This window comes from Marmota monax, unplaced genomic scaffold (genome assembly GCF_021218885.2).
Source record: "Marmota monax isolate L192 unplaced genomic scaffold, Marmota_monax_Labrador192_F-V1.1 WCK01_AAM20220418_F8-fsc00035, whole genome shotgun sequence".
Lineage (NCBI taxonomy): Eukaryota > Metazoa > Chordata > Mammalia > Rodentia > Sciuridae > Marmota > Marmota monax.
Genome location: NW_026691961.1, coordinates 704,259 through 723,988, shown reverse-complemented (window position 1 = coordinate 723,988; position 19,730 = coordinate 704,259). Strand labels below are relative to the sequence as shown.

The 19,730-nt window shown below is 47.6% G+C and overlaps 1 protein-coding gene across 1 annotated transcript; it reads left to right on the top strand.

Moving 5' to 3' along the window:
• Window positions 1-1,269: 1,269 nt before the first annotated feature.
• LOC124093489 (olfactory receptor 14L1-like) lies at window positions 1,270-4,222 on the top strand. Its single transcript, XM_046445930.1, has 2 exons — window positions 1,270-1,465; window positions 3,246-4,222. Exons 1-2 carry the CDS (start codon window positions 1,270-1,272, stop codon window positions 4,220-4,222), a joined length of 1,173 nt encoding a protein of 390 aa, XP_046301886.1.
• The last annotated feature ends 15,508 nt before the right edge of the window (window positions 4,223-19,730 follow it).

Sequence of the window (19,730 nt, the reverse complement as noted above, 5' to 3'; positions counted from 1 at the left end):
ATTAACTAAACTTTTTTGGTTTTTTTGGTGGTGTGTGTGTGTGTGTGGGGGGGTGCTGGGGATTGAACTCAAGGGCCCTTGACCACTGAGCCACATACCCAGCCCTATTTTGTATTTAATTTAGAGACAGGATCTCACTGAATTGCTTAGGGCCTCGCTTTTTGCTGAGGCTGGCTTGGAACTCGAGAACCTCCAGCCTCATCCTCCGTGTGCGCCACCACACCTGGCCAGAATGAACTACAGCTGAAAAAGAGGCAATAGGCTAATATGGATGGAAGAGTGGGGAGGCCTGGGAGGAGTGAAATGTGAAAGAGGGACGGAGAGGTGGAAGGCCTGGGGCACAAATCATATGGGACATTGTTGGGCGTGAGTGACAATGAGTACACCTCCATTGTGGTAGTTTGGAACAATTAACCTGGATCCCATAATAGCTGCAATATAGGATTTTAGATGGATAAGTTATTTCCTTTTTCTCTTTCTTTCTTTCTTTCTTTACTTCTTTCTTTCTTTTTTTTTTCTTTTTCTATTTTGTTGTGCTGGGGATGAGACCCAGGGCAAAAGGAGCATGGTCTTCTAGCAGACTCTACTTATGGGTTTGAACTATTCAGCAGTAACAGTTTGGGAGAGTGTGTGTGTGTGTGTGTACATGTGAGGTTGAAGGGATGTTCTGTGCATAGATGAAAGTGTTTACATTGGCTGAATTCTTAAGCATCCTCTTCAATGAGGCAATCCCAGTGTCTTGGCCCAATCCTGCTCTGCAGAGCCCACGCCTGGGTCCTCCATCTCTGTCCCCATGATCGCTGTCTGGATACAGTCCTTTGAAGCCCATTTGAGTGAAGGTAGAAGTCATCTGGCCGCAGTAAACCACAGTGAAGACAGAGCCCAGCATGAGCTTGCTCCTCCAGCTCACAGGAGCCTTCCTCTGTGCCCTTGGCTGCGGTGTCCCTCCAACACTGGGCTCATGGGCAAGTGGAGAGGGCTGGAACTTGGGGAGAGACAAGATTCCCAGGGAAAGACCCCTGGCCCATGCCCCCGGGGTTTCCTTCTGGGTGTCCTTGTGGACCTGCCCTAAGCGGCCCAGCAGTCAGTGGCCGCCCAGAGGGGAAACAGGCAGAGGAGGAGGCTGTGCTGCTGAGAAGATGAGGGGATCTTTTGGATGCGCTGGAAACCTGTGGTGCCAACGGTAGCTGAGCTTTCACAAGCACACACAGGTGTTGAAACTCCTGCAGTTCTGCAGGGAGTCAGTTTGTTGTGCATACATTCTTGATCATGAACTGCTACGGGCAAAGTTCTGTTGAGAGTGGCTTGACACACTCACAGAGACTGGGAACGTGGTCAGACGCCATTTCACTGGACTATCCCAACAAATACAGTGGGGGCCGGACGCTGGAGAAGATTGTCATCGAAACTGCTCAGTGCTTCAGCCGTGTGGCCAGATGCTCAGGATTCTGCTGCTGGGTCCAAGGTTGCGGATGAGAGCTGAGGGCCAGGACATGGGAGGGAAGGCCAGTCCCAGCTGCGGCCCAGCAGCCCCCGAAGTCGGCACACCCTGATCCTCCTCCTGTCTCCACACGCTGTCTTCTAAATGCCAGTCTGAAAACCAGTGAAACACCCATCAAGACCTGACCCATTAGCAGCTCCCACCTCTCTCCAACAGCACACGGCAAGTCCAGTGTGTCCAGGACGCCACCTCTGTCCCTCGTCCCCTCTTGTCCACCAGAGCAGATGCCCCCTGGAGCTGTGCTTGGTTGCGTCCTCCACTAACATGCCCCCTTCAGAGCTCAGCAGCTGCTTCTGATGAGGCACGGAGCCCCGGGAGCTGTGGTGTGCCTCTGCGAGGACATCGAGGAGGGTGGTGTTTTCAGTCACTGTGGGGCAGGCGCCTTCCAGGTCATGGAACCCACTCACTCCACTGTCACCAAAGCTGAGAAGCCCTGAAGACCCCCCCCCCCCGCCCCACAGCAACAAATGCACACTTCCTAATACATCTGTTCCACAGACGGGAGCAGCCCTGCTGATTTCTCCCCACCTATGGGTACTACTCTCTTCTGTGGATACTATGCCTTATCTTTGTGGTCAGATCCTTTTCTTTTCATGGTCCCCTGTAATTTTCTTTTTTTTGTTGTTTTGACTTTATAATTTTTTAGTATGTTTTAATTAGTTATATATGATAGTAAAATGCATTCATGCACTTTGACATTTCATTCATAAATGGGTTATAATTTATCATTCTTCTGATTGTATGTGTTATAGAATCACATTGGTCGTGTAGTCATATATGTGCAAAAGGTAGTAATGTCTGTTTCATTCTACCACCTTCCTGTTCCTCCCCTCCCTTCACTCCCCTCTACCTAAGCTAGAGAAACTTTATTCTTTCCTAGTGTCCCTGCCCTTATTATGAATTAGCATCTGCATATCAGAGAAAACATTAGGCCTTAGGTTTTTGGGGGGTTGGCTTATTTCACTTAGCATGATATTCTCCAGCTCCATCCATTTACTGGAAAATGCCATAATTTCATTCTTCATTTAAGATGAGTCATATTCCATAAATATATATACCACATCATCCTTGAAACTCTAGCCTGCTTAGAAGACAGAAATTAAAGGGATTCAAATAGATAAAGAGGAACTCAAACTATCACTATTATCCAATGAAATGATTCTATATTTAGCAGATCCAAAAAAAAGTACACCAGAAAACTTCCAGAACCAATAAATTAATTCAGCAAAGTAGCAGGATATAAAATCAACACCCATCAATCAAAAGCATTCTTATTCATCAGTGATGAATTTACTGAAAGAGAAATTAGGAAAACTACACCATTCACAATAGCCTAAAAAAAATTGGGAATCAATCTAAGAGGTGAAAGACCTCTACAATGAAAACTACAGAACACCAAAGAAAGAAATTGAAGAAAACCTTAGTAGACGGAAAGATCTCCCATGCTCCTGGATAGGCATAATTAATATTGTCAAAATGGCTACACATATTTAATGCAATTCCTATTAAAATCCCATGTCATTTTCTATGTTAGTTTCATCTCTCCAGGCCCCTCAGGTCCTATGTTGTATTTATTGAGGTTTTACTTTGTGCTGTGCTGTGTGGTCCAGATTTCAGGTAGCAAGATAGTTTCCACCTGTGCATCTGTGTGATCTGTCATGCAGCAGTCACCTGCCTGGCTGCTTCAGGGACATCATTGCAGGCAGCCACGCAGACAGAGCTGTAACCCACTCTTCTGTCCTAGGAGGAAGCAAAGCAGCCGCAGATGGGAACAGCAGCGAGGCTGTGGTGTTTCTCCTCGTGGGGTTCGCAGACTCCTGGACGGTTCAGACCACACATGCGGTCCTGTTCTTACTAGTTTACCTGGCGGCTCTCACGGGGAACCTCCTGATCATCACGGTCACCACCGTGGACGTCCGCCTGCAGACCCCAATGTACTTCTTCTTAAGACACCTGTCTTTCTTGGATTTCTGCTTTATCTCCGTCACAGTCCCCAAGTCTGTTGTCAGTTCGTTCACCCAGGACACCTCCATCTCCTTCTGGGGGTGTGCCCTGCAGGCCTTCTTTTTCATGAACTTGGCGTCCACTGAGACGGCCCTCCTAACAGTGATGTCGTATGACCGCTGTGTGGCCATCTGCTGGCCCTTGCACTATGAGGCCATCATGAGCCAGCGTGCCTGTGTCAGGATGATGGCCCTGTGCTGGCTGAGTGGCGGCGTCTCTGGGCTCATGCACATGGCGGCCACTTTCTCCTTGCCGTTCTGTGGGTCCAGCCAAGTCCATCACTTCTTCTGTGACATTCCCCAGCTGCTCAGCCTCCTGGACTCCACAGCGATCCTCCCTGAGGTCCGAGTCATGGTCTTCGTTACCAGCCTTGTGATTTTGTGCTTCGGTCTCATTACGCTCTCCTACGGGTACATCTTTTCTACCGTCATGAGGATCCCGTCCAAGGAGGGCAGGTGGAAAACGTTTTCCACCTGTGTCCCTCACCTCGTGGTTGTGACCCTCTTCCTGGTGTCCGGCAGCATCGCCTACGTGAAGCCGGTTTCCAGCTCACCCTCCATCTCTGACCTTCTGCTGCCTGTGTTCTACACGGTGGTGCCCCCCACCCTGAACCCCATCATCTACAGTCTGAGGAACAAGGAATTGAAGGCAGCCCTGAGAAGGCTGAGAAGGCAGTGTGGCGTGGGGGCTCCACCAGGGCCTGCCCTGCGCGCCTGACCTGGTCTAGCCAGGAGCCTCGAGCTTCCCCACCGGGAGTCCCAGGGGTCGCTGAGCTCTTTCTTTCTTGTTTTTTTTTAATGAAATTCAGCTGTATTCTAGCAAGACTTTCCATATTTTATTTTGTTGAACCCTGGATGGCACTTAAAGGTACCTTGGACTCTGCCAAATATTAGTACTTATGGTCTTTATTCATTTTTTTATGTGTTATTTTCCTAAGATTTCATAATTAATATTTTACTCATTAACATATCAATTATCACAAAATGAAAGTGTACTATAAATTAAGTAAATATATTAAATAAATATATTAATCACAGTAGAACAAGATCACAAGTATTAAAATGAACCAGATGGGAAACGAAGAAAAGCTGGTGTACTCAAAATGTTTTAGATGTGAAAAGGTGTGATCAGGCAAACCAAAGCCTCAGGGGCCGTCGTCATAGTGAATTGAGGACACATCCATCAGGAGGAGCCCAAGTTATACGATTTGCTCAGGAAAAAATGGCAGAAGAAAACATCCACACTGGCTTGTTTTAATGACGCAGTATTGGGCTCACGGACCCTAACCATCCCCTCCCAGGGGAGGCACCAGCTTAAAGGTGTGTGAATGTCTGCAAGTGTTCACGAGCCCGGGGCACCATTCCCTCTGTGAGTCCATGCTTAAGTGCCCCCGTGAAGGGCATCATGACCTTGCAATCCATGTTTAAACTTTATTTAAGTTTTATTTCTACTGGACAAATGAAAGTTGCATGCATTTTTGGAGCATAGTGTGAAGTTTTGACTAGTTTGCAACATAGAATGGTAAATCAGGCTCATATTTCCATCACCTCAAATAGTTATCGTTTCTTTCTGGTGAGAATGTTTAAATTCTTTTTTAGCTATTTTGCAACATAAAATGCAGCATTAGCTGTGGTCACAGTGCAGTGAGAGGTCACCAGAAGCTCTTCCTCCTGCTTACCACACATGGCACCTCTGACCAGTATCTCCTTCCCCAGTCCACCTCCCTGCCAGCCTGGTCCTCACCCTCACTCTCCTGCTCACTTGGTGGGCAGTATTCAGAGCCACGCATGAGTGGGGTCAGTCCTGCTCCTCATGCTGGGCCTGTTCCAGTTGGCAGCTGTCCTCGGTAGGAGCTGTGTGCACAGGGGAAACGGTGACTGCTAAACCTTGTCTCAAGAGAAAAGAAAACTCTAAAGCCTTTGACTGACCTCTCCACCCCCAGGAGTGGAAAAAGAAAAATACACCATGTGTAAACCAGCAGGAAAGACAGATGATAAAAGTGACAGCAGAAATTGATAAAAGATATTAAGAAATAAGCATGATGAGCAACACTGGAAGCTGTTCCTATAATAAATTTTAAAATTGACAAACTTCTTTAGGTCACCTAGAAAAAATGAAGGAAGACTTGTATTAATAAAGTCAGGAATGAAAGAGGAGAAACAGATACAGAACTCACAGCAGATAATTTTAAAAGTAGCTCTACAGAAAAGCTGTGAACTGCTGTGTGCTGAGTGGTATTCCCTCAACAGAGTGCTGGGGTTTCTGCCGCCTCAGAAGATGGCTTCATCTGGGATCAGGGTCACAGCAGGTTAAATAAGATGGGTTTGTTGGTGTGGTTAAGATGGAGACCCAGCCAGAGCCACAGGAGGGAAGGACACGTTATCCTCCAGGTGGGAGAGGGAGAACCAAGTTGCCCCGATGGCAGATGCCGTGATGCTATGCACAGAAATCCTGAGACTCTACCCAAAGCCTATTAAAACACATCCAGGAAAGCCACAGCACACAAAACCACATGCAAAACCCAGCAACATCTCTAACAATAAAACCAGGGTAAGGGACCTCAGATAATTCCACTTACAATAACATGAAAGAAAAGAGACTACGTAAATTTCACAAAGTAGGGGGAAGATCTGTGCTCTAAAAATTGCAATCATTAATGAATAAATTAAATAGACACAAACAAATGGAGAGAGAGCTTGTGCTCAGGGACTGGAAGCACCAGTATCACTAATTGGCCCTGCTGCCTAAGTGACCTGAGGTTAGTGGAATCCCTGTGCATTGGAATTTTCATATAGAGACTCCAATGCAATTTTTCATAGCAATAGAAAAAAATCCTAAAATTCACCTAGAACCACAAAATACTGACTAGCCCTAAGCTGCAGGTGTCATATTCATGGTTTCAAAATATATTACAAAACTAGAGATATGCGAGCATTGTGGTACCATTATAGAAACAGCCATGCAGCCCAAGGGACCATAGTCGAGAGCCCCAACATAGATCCTCCTGTCAGGACTAGCTGGCCTCTGGCAGGACTCTCAGGAGCACACAGTGGACAAAGAAGCTCCTAAACTGAGGGAACATTGTGCTGCCAGGTCTCGTGGGGGAGCAGGGAGACGCTGTTCAGAGGGTGCAGTTCTTCAGGCAGGAGGAAAGTTCTAGCCTCTGGTGCAAGCAGCATGCCAACTGTAGCCACTAGGATGTGTTTTGTACTTGAAATGTATTGGGACGAGGGTCTGATGTCTTCTCCTCAGACCCACATGTGCAAGGTCACCATGATGTGATACGCATGTTGACTAGACTAACAGGTGTCATTCATTTCTCATGTTGCATATGTGCATCAAACTCCATCCTTCCCATCTTAAATGTGTATGATCTTTGTGTCAATAATAATATATCAATAAAGGTTGAAAAATACAAACATATCATGCAATTTTCAGTCTGTTGTCCCCTTTGAGAACCTTGGTGGCCACATATTGAGGCCACTTCACAAGGTGGTGGAAACATGGCTCAGGAGTCCAGCTGGGAGAGACTCCACCAACCACCTCTGAATGTGTCTTGTATTAGTCATGAGGCCTCTGAGTGGCAGGGATTGTGTCTGTAACACATCCTACAGGGCTCTGACGTCACCGTACTTGACGTATTTCCAATGCTTTGCTCTGCTTTCTACCCCTTCAAAGGACAGTTAAAACTGTGGAAACCAGGGCTCAGGAAGGCATTAATCTGCCTGCAGACTGCACAGCTAGTTCTGAATCTGACAGAGGCCAATGTGTGGTTTCTAAAGCCAGTCTGTGCTCTCTGCATTGGGTGATGCCAGTATTGCAAGGATGTTTACCTGTGTCTCCATGTTTTCCAAGGCAACATACATTTCTAATCATGCTGTATAATTACATTTTCTGTATGTTTTAAAATTGTTTTCCTGTGGATATCCACACCACTTGTTGAATAGATTTTTGCCTGTAAATTCTTTGTTGTCTTGCCAACAGAGGCATATGTGTGTGTGGTCCTCGGTCTGCCATGTGCCATTGGGTCTGTTTATCTGCTGATTTCACAAGACTGGGACACCACAGCTGCATGACAAGGCTTCCAGTTAGAATATGTCAGGTCACTCCATTTTCTTACTGTTTTGGATGTTCTGCAGGGATTTCCAAGTTCATTGATGATCAGCTTGTCACTTTCTCTAAGTGATTGTTGGAATATCTTGTTTGGAATTCCTGGAGAACTGGACTCTAAACATAGTGAGCTCACAGTGGTGACCAGCGTGACAGGTCTTTCCATCCATGTACGTCATCTTCAATTTTTCTCAGCTGTGTTTACAAGTGTTCACTGAAGCAATAATGTTTAATTTGCAAATGTTGTGGAGTTTTTCTGATTTCCGGATCCTGATTTCTGATTTAATATTTTTTTAAAATATTTATTTATTTATTTATTTATTTATTTATTTATTTATAATTCTCGGTGGACACAACATCTTTGTTTGTATATGGTGCTGAGGATTGAACCCGGGCCGCACGCATGCCAGGCAAGCGCGCTACCACTTGAGCCACATCCCCAGCCCCTGATTTAATATTGTTACTGCCAGAGAGAATGTTCTACAAATGATCCATAATTTTAAATGGATTAAAACATGATTTATGGCCTACCACAGGGTCTGTTTTGGCAAATACTCTATTTTTATGAAAGACTGTGTTTTCATGACTATACCTGGCGTTCTCTTATTGGTTAAGTCCCGTCATCAGTGATATTTAAACTTCTGTGATGTGAGTGACCTCATGGATCTACCACGTAGGAGAAGAGGACAAAACCTCTCAACAGGGCAGCACCTTTTCTGTGTTTACCTTCAGTCTGGGGAGCTTTGACAACAGGCAAGGCACACTTGATGCTGTTTTATATTCCTCATGAACTATGTCTAGTGTCATTATAAACTTGTCCTGCAAGGCACAGCCCATCTCCGTAGGCCAGCTCTTTTCCTTCAGCTGGCCTCTTTGGCCCTCTACTCATTGAAAGTCCACCCCTCTTTACGTGCCTGGCCACACATTCCCTTTATCATCTCCTGTCTTACAATGTCTTGGCCGTTCTTTGACGCGGTGAGGAGCTGCATCCCACAAGGACCTCTGTAGGTGACAGAAAGGGAGTGTGTGTGTTATATGTGGCTCCCTGGAATTCATGATATACACGTGAGTGTGTGTTAATGTGACTGACACTCCCTCGGTGTCTGTGTGGTCTGGTTCCAGGGCCCCTGGGGATGTCGTGCCCAGGATGCTCAGTCCTCTGCACAATGGGCCACAATCGAAGCACTTACAGGTGCTCTGCGTTAACCTTCCCTGGATACAGAGTTGTCTGCCCACTGACCATGCTGCTGACATCTGTCACTCAGAATTCTACCGCCAGCAAAAGCATCCCTCAAAAAATAAAAGAGGAGTTAAGCCTCTCCCATCTCTGGGTTGCTCAAGATTCCTAAGACACTGGACATGCCGTGTCCGAGTTCAGAGCTCAGGAGCTGCTTCTGAGGTGGCACTGAGCCCCGGGAGCCTGTGGTGTGCCCCTTGGTGGGGCATGGAGGAATTCAGTGCTCTCTGAAAGGGCTGACCGTTGTTGCCCTTTCTGTACAGAAGGTGTCTTCCAGGTCACAGAACCCACTCACTCCCACTGTCACAAAGCTGAGATGTGCTGCAGACCACCCCCCAAGAGCAGCAACTGTTAGGCTTCCACATCTGTCTATGGCACAGATGGGAGCGGTACCAGCACTTTCTCTCCATCTGGGCTTACTTTTCTCCTTTGTTAACACAGCGATCAACCTCAGAAGGAAATCAAGCAAATGCCACAGACATCCGTTTCATGGAGGATAATTCCAACAGTGTGTCTGTGTCTGACCCTACCTGCTGCTGGATTGAGTGTTTTGCATCTGTGCATTTCAGTGTTGTTGAGCTACTCTTTTCTGGTAGCGTCCTTAGTTGGCCTTGGTATCAGGGCAAAGTTGGCCCCATTGAGCGAGGTGTAAGTCTTCCATTTCATTCCAATTTTAGGGGAGAGTGAGAAGAATTGGTCTCAGGTCTCCCTGGACATTTTCCTGACTTCTTCCATGAAGCTGTGTGGTTCCAGGCTCGACTTTGATGGGAGAGTTTCATTACTGACTTTATCTCCTTACCCACTACTTGTCTGTCTGGATTTTCTGTTTCTTCTTAATTCGGTTTTTCCAGGTTGTGTATTCCTGGGCATTTACCTATATCTTGTAGGTGGTTTAACTTGTTGGTATGTGACTGCTCAGAGGAGTCTTTCTAGTCTATATTTCATTTCTAGTCATTATTATTTCCTTCCTTTTCTTGATTTGGGGTTTAGTTTCCTCTTTTTCCTCTACTTTCTTGAAGAGAAGCATCAAAGTGTTTATTTGAGTTATTTATTGGTTCACTTTTGGTGGAGGCATCTATGGCTGTAAGCTTCTCTTAGAAATGGGTTTGCTACATCTCAAGATCTGGGCATGCCCTGGTTCCATCTTTCTCAAGATACTTTTAGACTCTATTAATTTCTTCATTCACTCCTGCAGGAGCCTACCGTTTAGTTTCCATGTATTTGTGAATCTTCCAAAATGTTTCCTATTACTGATGTCTAGCTTAATTCTACTATGGCCAGAGAATATACCTGGTAGGACTCCAACCTTGTTAATCTGGTGGGAGTAGATGTGTGGCCGGCCACAGGATCCAGCCTGCAGAATGTTCTGTGACCCTGGAGGACAGTGGCTCTCTCTTCCCTCGGGAATTCTTCTGTCCTGCCTCTGCCTGCTGGTCTAAGCCCGGGTCCCAGCCCACCATTTCCCTCCTGCTCTGTCGGGAGGAACTTCCCTGTGGACAGTGCATGCTACGGGGCCCCTTGCTGTCACCTACAGGTCTAGGTGTTGCACTGTTGGATGCTCCTGGACCTGACAGGGCTACCTCCTTGTGGCTCTGCCCCTCTTCACTAGATGGTGAACTTCTTTGTTCTCTCTTGAAATCTGCTCACCACTGCTGTGGCCACCTGCTCCCTCAGATGCCCTGGCAAGATGCTCTCAGCCCCTGGTCAGTGTCCTCTGGGCTGAAGTGTGTCCCTGTAAGCAGGGAAGTTTTGGATTTTTCTCGTCCAGCCACACTATGTCTCATTTTATGAGTAGTTTGGTTCAAGTCTCTATAAAGTCATCATTGAGAGGTGAGGACCTGCCATTGGCATTGAGTGAAGTCTCTCTGTTTCATGGTTGTCAAATTTTTGTCTTCTGATCTTGATTTCCTCTTTGGGAGTTGCTGTGGTCTTGTGGTGACCTGCTCTGCAGCCTTGCTTTCTCTCTTCTGGGTATCTGTGGGGGCTTTCCTTTGTGCTCATGAGGCTAGTGTTAAACGTCTTGTAATCCTCACGTCCTAACTGAGGTGGATGCTACTTTACCTTCCATCGCATGTTCTCCAACTCTCTCCCATGTCTGCAGCTGGGGTCAGTGGACAGACAATCCCATCAGCCAAAGAAACAGTGTGTGTGATTCCTCTCAGAGCCCTTAGAGCATGGTTTTGGAGGCAGCCTCAAGGTCAAGGGGGTGTAGCCAAACCCTCCTGGGAATGGAGTCTGCCATGGGTGACTCTCCATTCCCAGGACAGCCCTCTCTGGGCTCCCCCAGGGTTTCAGCCCCCCTTGGCTGAATCCCAAGCTTCACCACAGGAGAGCTTTGTCCAGGGACGGACACAGAGGGTTGTCTGCCCACTGACCATGCTGCTGACAACTGTCACTCAGAATTCTACCTCCAGCAAAAGCATCCCTCAAAAAATGAAGGAGGAGTTAAGTCTCTCTCAAAGAAACAGAAGATGAGGCGCCAAGTTACCACCAGACTTGCCCTGTGAGAACCAAGAGGGAGTGACCCCATAGAGCCCCTTCATCATCCCAAGGTGACTGTGATGAGAGCTGTGCCCAACAGGAGGCGGGAGATGTGCATACCTTTATTTATTTACTTGGCTATTTTAATAGACAGTTGCACATTGATGTTGCTGGGCTGTAACACATGGACGGTGACTTCAGCAGCAGACCCAGGAGGCGGGTGAGGCAAACGTCCTGAGGAGCACACACAGGAGGGCAGCACAAATCCACAGGAACAAACAGAAGGCCCAGAGACAGCACCGAGGGTCACTGCAGCAAACGTGCAAACACGCAGTCGGAACACGTTCTTCTCTTGGCTTCTATCAGTTACCTTAAATAATAATTATGCAAACACATTAATGGGCGTGTAGCACATATTGATGTAAATGTATAGCAATAAAAAGACAAAATGGGGGAAATGAAAATGTTACCTAACACCAAAGTTTAAATTCCTCACTGGAGTGAAGTTAATATAAATCTGAAGTTATATATATGCAATCCTCCCCAGAGCAACCATTCAGATGCTGTTACTTTTATTTATCTCAAAGTAGCTGGAAGAGAGGATTTTGAGTTTTCCCACCACAAAGAAATGATGAATCCCTGAGGGACAGATGTGCTAGCTGCCCTGACTGGATTGTTCTATGACACATACATAGACAAAACATTACTCCATAAATATGTCCAATTATTGTGAGTTAGGAATAAAAGTAAAAATAAAATTCATATTAACGAGACTATCTGTCTCAAGCTAGTTAATGAGTATTGCCAACTCAAGAGGCACACTCATGGTGAATGAGTGCCCCAAAATGTTTTAAAATTTCCCTAAATTGGCTAAGATTTAGATGATGCTCAGCATGAATGTGAAGCTGAAGAAAATTTTCTAAATCATTGCTAATAGAAACAAACTTTGGTCAACCATGCTTCTAGAGGAAACCCAGGGGGACACTTGGAGATGAAGGTACAGGCAGGATTTCCTGATCAGGACCCCCACAGCCCAGGAAAGGTCGGCAGGAACCAAGAACTGGGGTGGGGGTGGGGGTAGGGGTGCATCACATTAAGAAGCCTCTTCACAACAAAGGAGCAGGAGCCTGCATGTTGAGAGCCACAGCCCAATTGGCCCCAGAAAACTTCCAGCTGATTGGCTCCTCTGCGGTGATGCTCATTGGGCTGTTTCCCCGCCCTTTCAGACTATGGAGCTGCTCATTGGGGGACTCTTTTGGCTCCGCCCATGCGACCCAGCCAATCTACCTCAGGAGCAGGAGGAGTGGGGGTTGAGAGGCTCGCTGGAAGCCAGTGGTGGCAGTTGGGCTCTGAGGGAATTCCTGAAGAGCTCCTGTGGTTCAGCATGTGTGTTCTAAAAATAAAGTTCGTTTGTGCTTGACAAGTGGCTTGTGAATTGTCACCAGCCAGACTGCGGCACCTGAAGAACAGGGGAGGGCTTTGCCAGCTGCTGATCTGACGGAGTTTAACATCCAGAATGTAGGAAGAACCCAAAAAATTAACACTAAAGAAACGATAGCCCAGTCCAGAAATGGGCAAAAGAACCAAGCAGACGCTTCTCAAAAGGAGAAGCACCAAGGGCCACCAAACAGGAAAACCTGCTCCACACCTGAGCCCTCAGAAAAAATGCCCATCAAATCTACCCTGCGATCCCGTCTCTCTCCAGCCACAGTGGCAGCCAGCGAGGACACAAAGAATAGCACGTGCTGGGGAGGACACGGGGAAAGGAACTCTTACACACCACAGAGGGACACGAATGAGTGCAGCCAAGTGAAAATCCGCATGGAGATGCCTCAAAAAGCCCCAAATGATCCAAGTCCCAGCTGGGCCACTCCTTGGCATTTGCCTGAGATCACTGGAGTCAGCAAGCTGCAGAGATCCGTGCACACCCAGGCTTATAGCAGCATAGCTCACAGCCGCCAGGTAGGGGACCAGCCCAGGCGCTGTCAGCCGATGAGAGGACAAAGAAGGCACAACCTGTGGATGCACAGTGGGGTTTTGTTCAGCCATAAAGAAAAATGCAATTACGTCATTTGCGGGAAAATGGATGGAACCGGAAACCATCATTTTGAGTGAAATAACCCAGACGCTGAGACAAAAGTATCACATTTTCCCTTAAATATTGTAAACGAGGAAGGGAATGGAAAACAGGGAGGCCAAGGGAGTAGCAGGGAGACCCCGCGAGGGCAGTGGTCTGGGATTGGACTCGTCAACCATGTGCTCATGATGGGCCAACAAAACCGCCACTCTGCACACGCCTCCTGCACCACAGGGGGCACCAGCCAGGAATGGAAGTGCTGGGCTTGCCGCCAGTGAGTCCTGGAGGTCATCCACAGGGCAACCTGCTGGGGCCACAGCACCGAGTTCCACACTGACAGCTCCCAGGACAGCTGGTGAGAGGTCGTCATCCCGCAAAGGAGGGGCGGTGGGGACAGCCGGCCAGCAGCAAACTCCAGGAGTGATGGTCAGGCTCCAGGTGGGCTGGAGGCTCTGCCCTCGAGGCTCATACCTGCATAGGCTTGCGAGGCAGACCCACCATCAGTACAGCCTCTGATGTGTCAATCCAACCTCGAGGGAGTGGTTTAAAAAACAAAAAAAAGACAAAACAATGACAAGTACGAGATGGTGTCGTGTTGTCAGTGCTCCACGGCTGACGCACTGTGACTGAGGCAGAAATGAATGCTTCAGAGGAACAGGCAACAGCTGCTGAGCCCCACTCCCTGCAGCACCCCGAGACCAGAGGTCCTGTCCCCAGGTTGGAGGCCTGGCTTGCTCCCTAGGAGTCCTGCACATCCTTGTGGACTCGGGTGCACCTGGGCACACCTCACACAGAGATGTGTTTCCAAGCTCTGCGCTCAACGGGGTGCAGCCTAAGAAGTCAAGGTTTTGAGAACAAACAAATGGAATGGGGCCGAGATGAGAGGCAGAGATGAGGAACAGGGTGGAATAGCCCCTCAGCCCGCCCACTCACTGAGAAGTGTTGGAGGTGGGCTGGCCACAGTTTCCTGTGCAGTGGCTACCTTGGGCAGCCAGGCTTCATGGGCAGTGGCATTTGCACTGCTTGTGGGATTGTGCCCTCGCCTTCTCTCTGCCAGAGCCTGGCTGGGTCCCTTCCCCACTAGCCTCCGTAGCCCTTGGAGGTGCCTTGCCTCCTGCCATCTCCTTCCCATTCCAAGTGTAGGAAGATGAGGAGCCAAATACAGCCTCCTTATTCTTAGCCTCCAATCTCTGTGTGATTTACGCTCACACTAAGTGCTGAAGCTGCTGGGTTGTATCTGTGACTGGCATTATGATGCCTCCTGCACAGGTGCCTACCAGACACCAGCCTTGATCCTCAGCCTGGGCATTACCTTCCTTGGGTTGGTAGCTGCTGACTGCAGCTGTCACAGGTGCTGTGGACGCGGACGAGTTTGTCTGAAGCTGCCCTCTCCCCGGTTATCTAATGAAATGGCAGATTGGATGTTCACAGAGAAATGGGTGGACATGCTGAAATGAAGTCAGGGGTGGAGCAGACGGGCGCATCGCAATTGTAATATAAACAAATGATTTCTGTTCATACAATAAAAATGAACATTAAACAATGAAATGCTTGTGTGTTAAAAAGGACAGTCACGTGTCTCTGTAGAGTGAGGTGCGAGTGAGGTTCCATCCCACCATTGAATCCAGTCACGGTGCATGTGGGGAAAGACTCCTGCTGCTCAGCCTGTCTCCAATTAAAACTCAATGGGACCAGCACAAGAGCCAAAGCCACTGTGAACCACATTCACCACCCAGGAACCGTGGGTGCAGGAGATACTAACTCGTTTTGTCCAGGCTAAGCTTTTGCTCCAAACGGTTAACTGGCCAGTCCATCTATTCATCTATCTCCTTATCAAAATGACCCAAGGACTGCAGTATGGACATTTTCTCCATGGTTTTTCCATGTGGACTAGAAGACCCCCCCACACATCTGACCAGCAGCTGGAGCCACCAGGCACTGGTGGGCTTTGTAGAGAGGGTCCTTCCCAGGGTGCTCTTGATCTCCCTGTTCCTCAGACTGAAGATGATGGGGTTCAGGAAGGGGGAGGGGGTGCCAGGGTGTAGAACGCAGCTGTAGGGCGGGTCTGAGGGTGGATGCCTGTGCGGCCAGACTCAGATAAGTGACAGGGAAGAAATGACCTAGAGGGTGAAGTGGCCATCTGGGGGAGCAGGCGGGCAGTGCTTTTTTTGAGCTTCTGAGGAGCACATTTGCATCTCAGTTGACAAGATGTTGACATAGGAGGTGAAAGCAGCAGAGCCATGCGGAAACTCACAGCCAGGGCCACTGGCTCAGAGAGCCACACAGCCCGGGAGGAGATGCTCAGTCTCTAGGCACATCACAGAAGAACTGGGGGCTCCCACTGGTCTCCATGAAGGGAGTCTGGAGAGCATCCCAGTTGGATGGCCCAGGAGCCGCCTGCTGCCTGCACGCACAGACAGGGGTCATGGTGAGCCCCCAGCGCAGCCAGCAGCAAACGGCAAGGTAGCGGTGCAGGACATGACCACAGCAAGAACTCCCAGGACTAGAAGATAAATAGGCAAGTTTGGGTGGCATGGGCTGGAAGGGAGATCCATTTCCTTCCTGTCACAGAGTTTATGATTGATTGGAATGGTGACAGAAATGTGACTAGCACCTAAAGGGGTTGGTCATAATACACGCACACAATGAAACAGCATGATTTGATCAATTCCATTCCCAGTCCTTTCCCTCCCTCCTTTCCCTCCCCCGTCCCCTTCCTCTGTCCTACTGGTCTCCCTTCTGTTTGTTTTTAATTTGTTCTAATTAGTTATAGATGGCAGTAGACTGCTTTTGACACACTGTACACATGGAGCACAACTCTCCTTCCTCTGGCTGTAATGGTGCAGAGTTACTCCAGTAGTGTGATCACACGTGTATGTAGGGTAATAGTGTCCATCTCATTCCACCGCCTTCCCCTCCCCACAGCCCACCCTTCTCCTCTCTCCCTTCTACATAATCCAAAGTTCCTCCATTCTTCACTACCCCACCCCTCACTATGGATCAGCATCTGTTTAACAGAAAACATTTGGCCTTTGGATTTGGGGTTTGGCTTATTTCACTTAGCATGATATTCTCTAATTCCATCCACTTACCTGCAAATGCCATGATTTCATTTTTTTGAAGGCTGAGTAATATTCCATTGTGTATATACACCACACTTTCTTTATCCTTCATTTGTTGAAGGGCATCTAGGTTGGCTCCATAGTTTCCCACTGTTATGTATAATTATAATGTGCCAATAAAAAGGAGGAAATAAGAATATAAGTTGCCGGTCGTGGTGGCATACGCCTATAATCCTAGTGGCTCCATAGGCTGAGGCAGGAGAATAGAGAGTTCAAAGTCAGCCTCAGCAACAGCAAGGTGCTAAGCAACTCAGTGAGACCCTGTCTCTAAATCAAATACAAAATAGGGCTGAGAATGAGGCTCAGGGGTCAAGGGCTCCTTAGTTCAATCCCTGGTACCTTCCTCCCAAAAAAGAATTCAAGTAACAATAAATGTTGATGAGATGGTGGAGAAAAAGGTATACTCATATTGCTGGTGGGACTGCAACTTGGTGCAACCAATCTGGAAAGCAATATGGAGATTCCTCAGAAAACTAGGAGTAGAACCATCATTTGACCTAGTTATCCCACTCCTCAGCATATACACAAAAGACCTAAAATCAGTATACTGCAGTAATGTAGCCACATCAATGTTTATAGCAGCTCAATACACAGTAACTAAACTATGGAACCAACCTAGGTGCCCTTCAACAGATGAATGGGTAAAGAAAATGTGGTATACATACACAGTGGAGTATTACTCAGTCATAAAGACAAATAAAATTATGGCATTTGCAGGTAAATAGATGGAACCAGAGACTATCGTGCTAATGAAATAAACCAGTTGCAGAAAACCAAAGGCCAAATGTTCTCTCTGATATGTGGAGGCTAATACACAATAAAAGGGAGGAGGAGAATAGAAATTCATTGAATTAGACAAAGGGGAATGAAGGGAAGGGAGAAGGGATAGCAATAGGAAGACAGTAGAGTGAACCAGGCATATCTTTCCTATGTTCATATATGAACACACAACCAGTGTAACTCCACATCATGTACAATCACAGAAATGGGAAGTTATGCTCCGTATATGTATAATATGTCAAAATACACTCTACTGTCATGTACATCTAAGTAGAACAAATAGAAAGTTTTTTTAAAAATCTAAAAGGGATAGATTGCCTATAAAGAATATCTCAAGCTCCACGGCTTCATGTTCCGTCAAATGACGGCAAAGGTTAGAAGATTCCCAGGCAGAGCTCCCACAGGGATCGCTAGGAACAGCGACCTTGCCAAACCCGGACTCCCAGGAGCTTGAGATGTCCCTCAGAAGGAAGTCCGTGAAGAAGGTGGGGTGTCCAGGCCGGCTAGCGGGCTCTCAGAGCCTGAAGTCAACTGACCCAGTGATAAGATGATGCCACAAACAAGAGGGAGATCGTCCTCACCTGTAGGGAGTGAAACCTGGGTGGTGAGTGGGTAGGCTGGCTGGGGGAAACCTGGACAGTGACTGGGTAGGTTGGCTGGGGGAAACCTGGGCGGTGAGTGGGTAGGTTGGCTGGGGACATAGGCCTCACATACAGTGTAATCTAATGTGCTAATCCCAAGGGCTGGTCAAAAGGAATGAGGAGGACTGGAGGTGAGCCCGGTTGCAGCATTCTCGCCTAGGATGGGTGAGGCCCTAGGTGCCCGCTGAAAAGTCAGGATGTAGGGGAAAACAGAGATGCTAACAACATTGCCTGGTGCACCGCACTTTAGAAAATAGAGCTTTCTTCCAGTGGGATATAAAATATTCCAAATGTAATATAAATATAAACATTAAAATATAAGATCTCAAAGGAATGAGCGACAGATGACAGATGACAGGTGCACCTGAGGACTGGATGTGGCTCTCTGCACACCACGGCTCTCCCTCTGCCTGAGCCCACGGCCCAGGGTCTTCTCAAGCACAGTGTGTGTGTGTGTGTGTGTGTGTGTGTGTGTGTGGACCGGGCCACGGGCTTCGCCCTCCTCCTCCTGTGGGCACTGCGGTGCCTCTGAAGCTCCCCGGGCAGCGAGTTCCTATCCTCTTCTGCAAAGCAGATCCCTTCAGTGACCGGCTTCCACAGATTTTTTTCCCAGTCCACAGAGATCGATTATTTTGAAAGTCTTTTGTAAGAGAAAACCTTAGGATATGAATCTTAAGAACTCAGAAGAGAGCATGTTCTCCATAAAGGTTTCTGGAGTGGTAATTCAATGACTAAATAAATCTATCTAAAAACGTGTGCAAGATAAACCAGCTAATAAATAAGTAACACAGGGTCCAGGCATTTCATTCTCCAATCTAAACCCACTTAACCAAAAGTGCCTGAGTTCCAAAGCCACCACCCTTAGTGCTAAACTTGAACAATAATTTTGGAAAAGGAGAGCCGAGGAGGAAGCAGGGGACCTGCCGGACAGAGTGCTGCCGGTCCACACCCTCCAGGGAGCTGCCCTGGAAAAGGCCCACGTTCAGGATGATCCTGGTGATTCTGCCCAAGGAGAGAAAGCAGAGAAAAAGACCTGGCTCACATCCAGGAACAATGACGAGTTCCTGGGAAGTGGGAGCCAGGGGAGAGGTGCAGGGTGTAGGCCCCCAGCACCCCAGGTTCCTGTGGGCGCCACTGGATCAGAGGCCAAATCCGTGGGAGGTTGAATCATGGGAGAGAAACTAGGAGCTTGGTTGACCTCACACATAGGGACAGCCAGGGCTGGAGGGTGAAGGTGGCCCCTGATGTGGACGGAGGCAAGGGGCACACGCTGGGGCAGGAGCTGTAGGACAAGAGGCTCCTGGACCACCCGCGAGGACAGAGTCTAGGGGTGTCACCGAGGCTTGTGTGGCCAGAGGGAGGGATGGCAACGGTTGGTGGATAATAAGGGTCACTTTGATGAGTTAATGTATTCAGGTTCATTTGTAATTTATTTTTAAATTGCTGAAAAAGTACATCTTGAATGTTTTACTCCCCCAAAGGGTAAATGCAGCAGGTAATGGATTTGGTGGTAAATCACATCCCACAAATACATATATACTTGCTATTTGTCAACTAAAAATTAAATAAACAAGTAAAAAAATATATCCAGGAAAAATTTCCCCAGAAGGCTTTAATTTCAACATAGACGAAACCTAACTTGTGATGTTACAATAACTGAAAACACAATCAGAAATGCTAATGTGGTATTTCACAAACCCACCAACACAATACTACTGTGTCCTAGGGCTAGAGTCAAAAGGAAGGGTCATCAGAATAGAATTTTTCTTTTTTTATT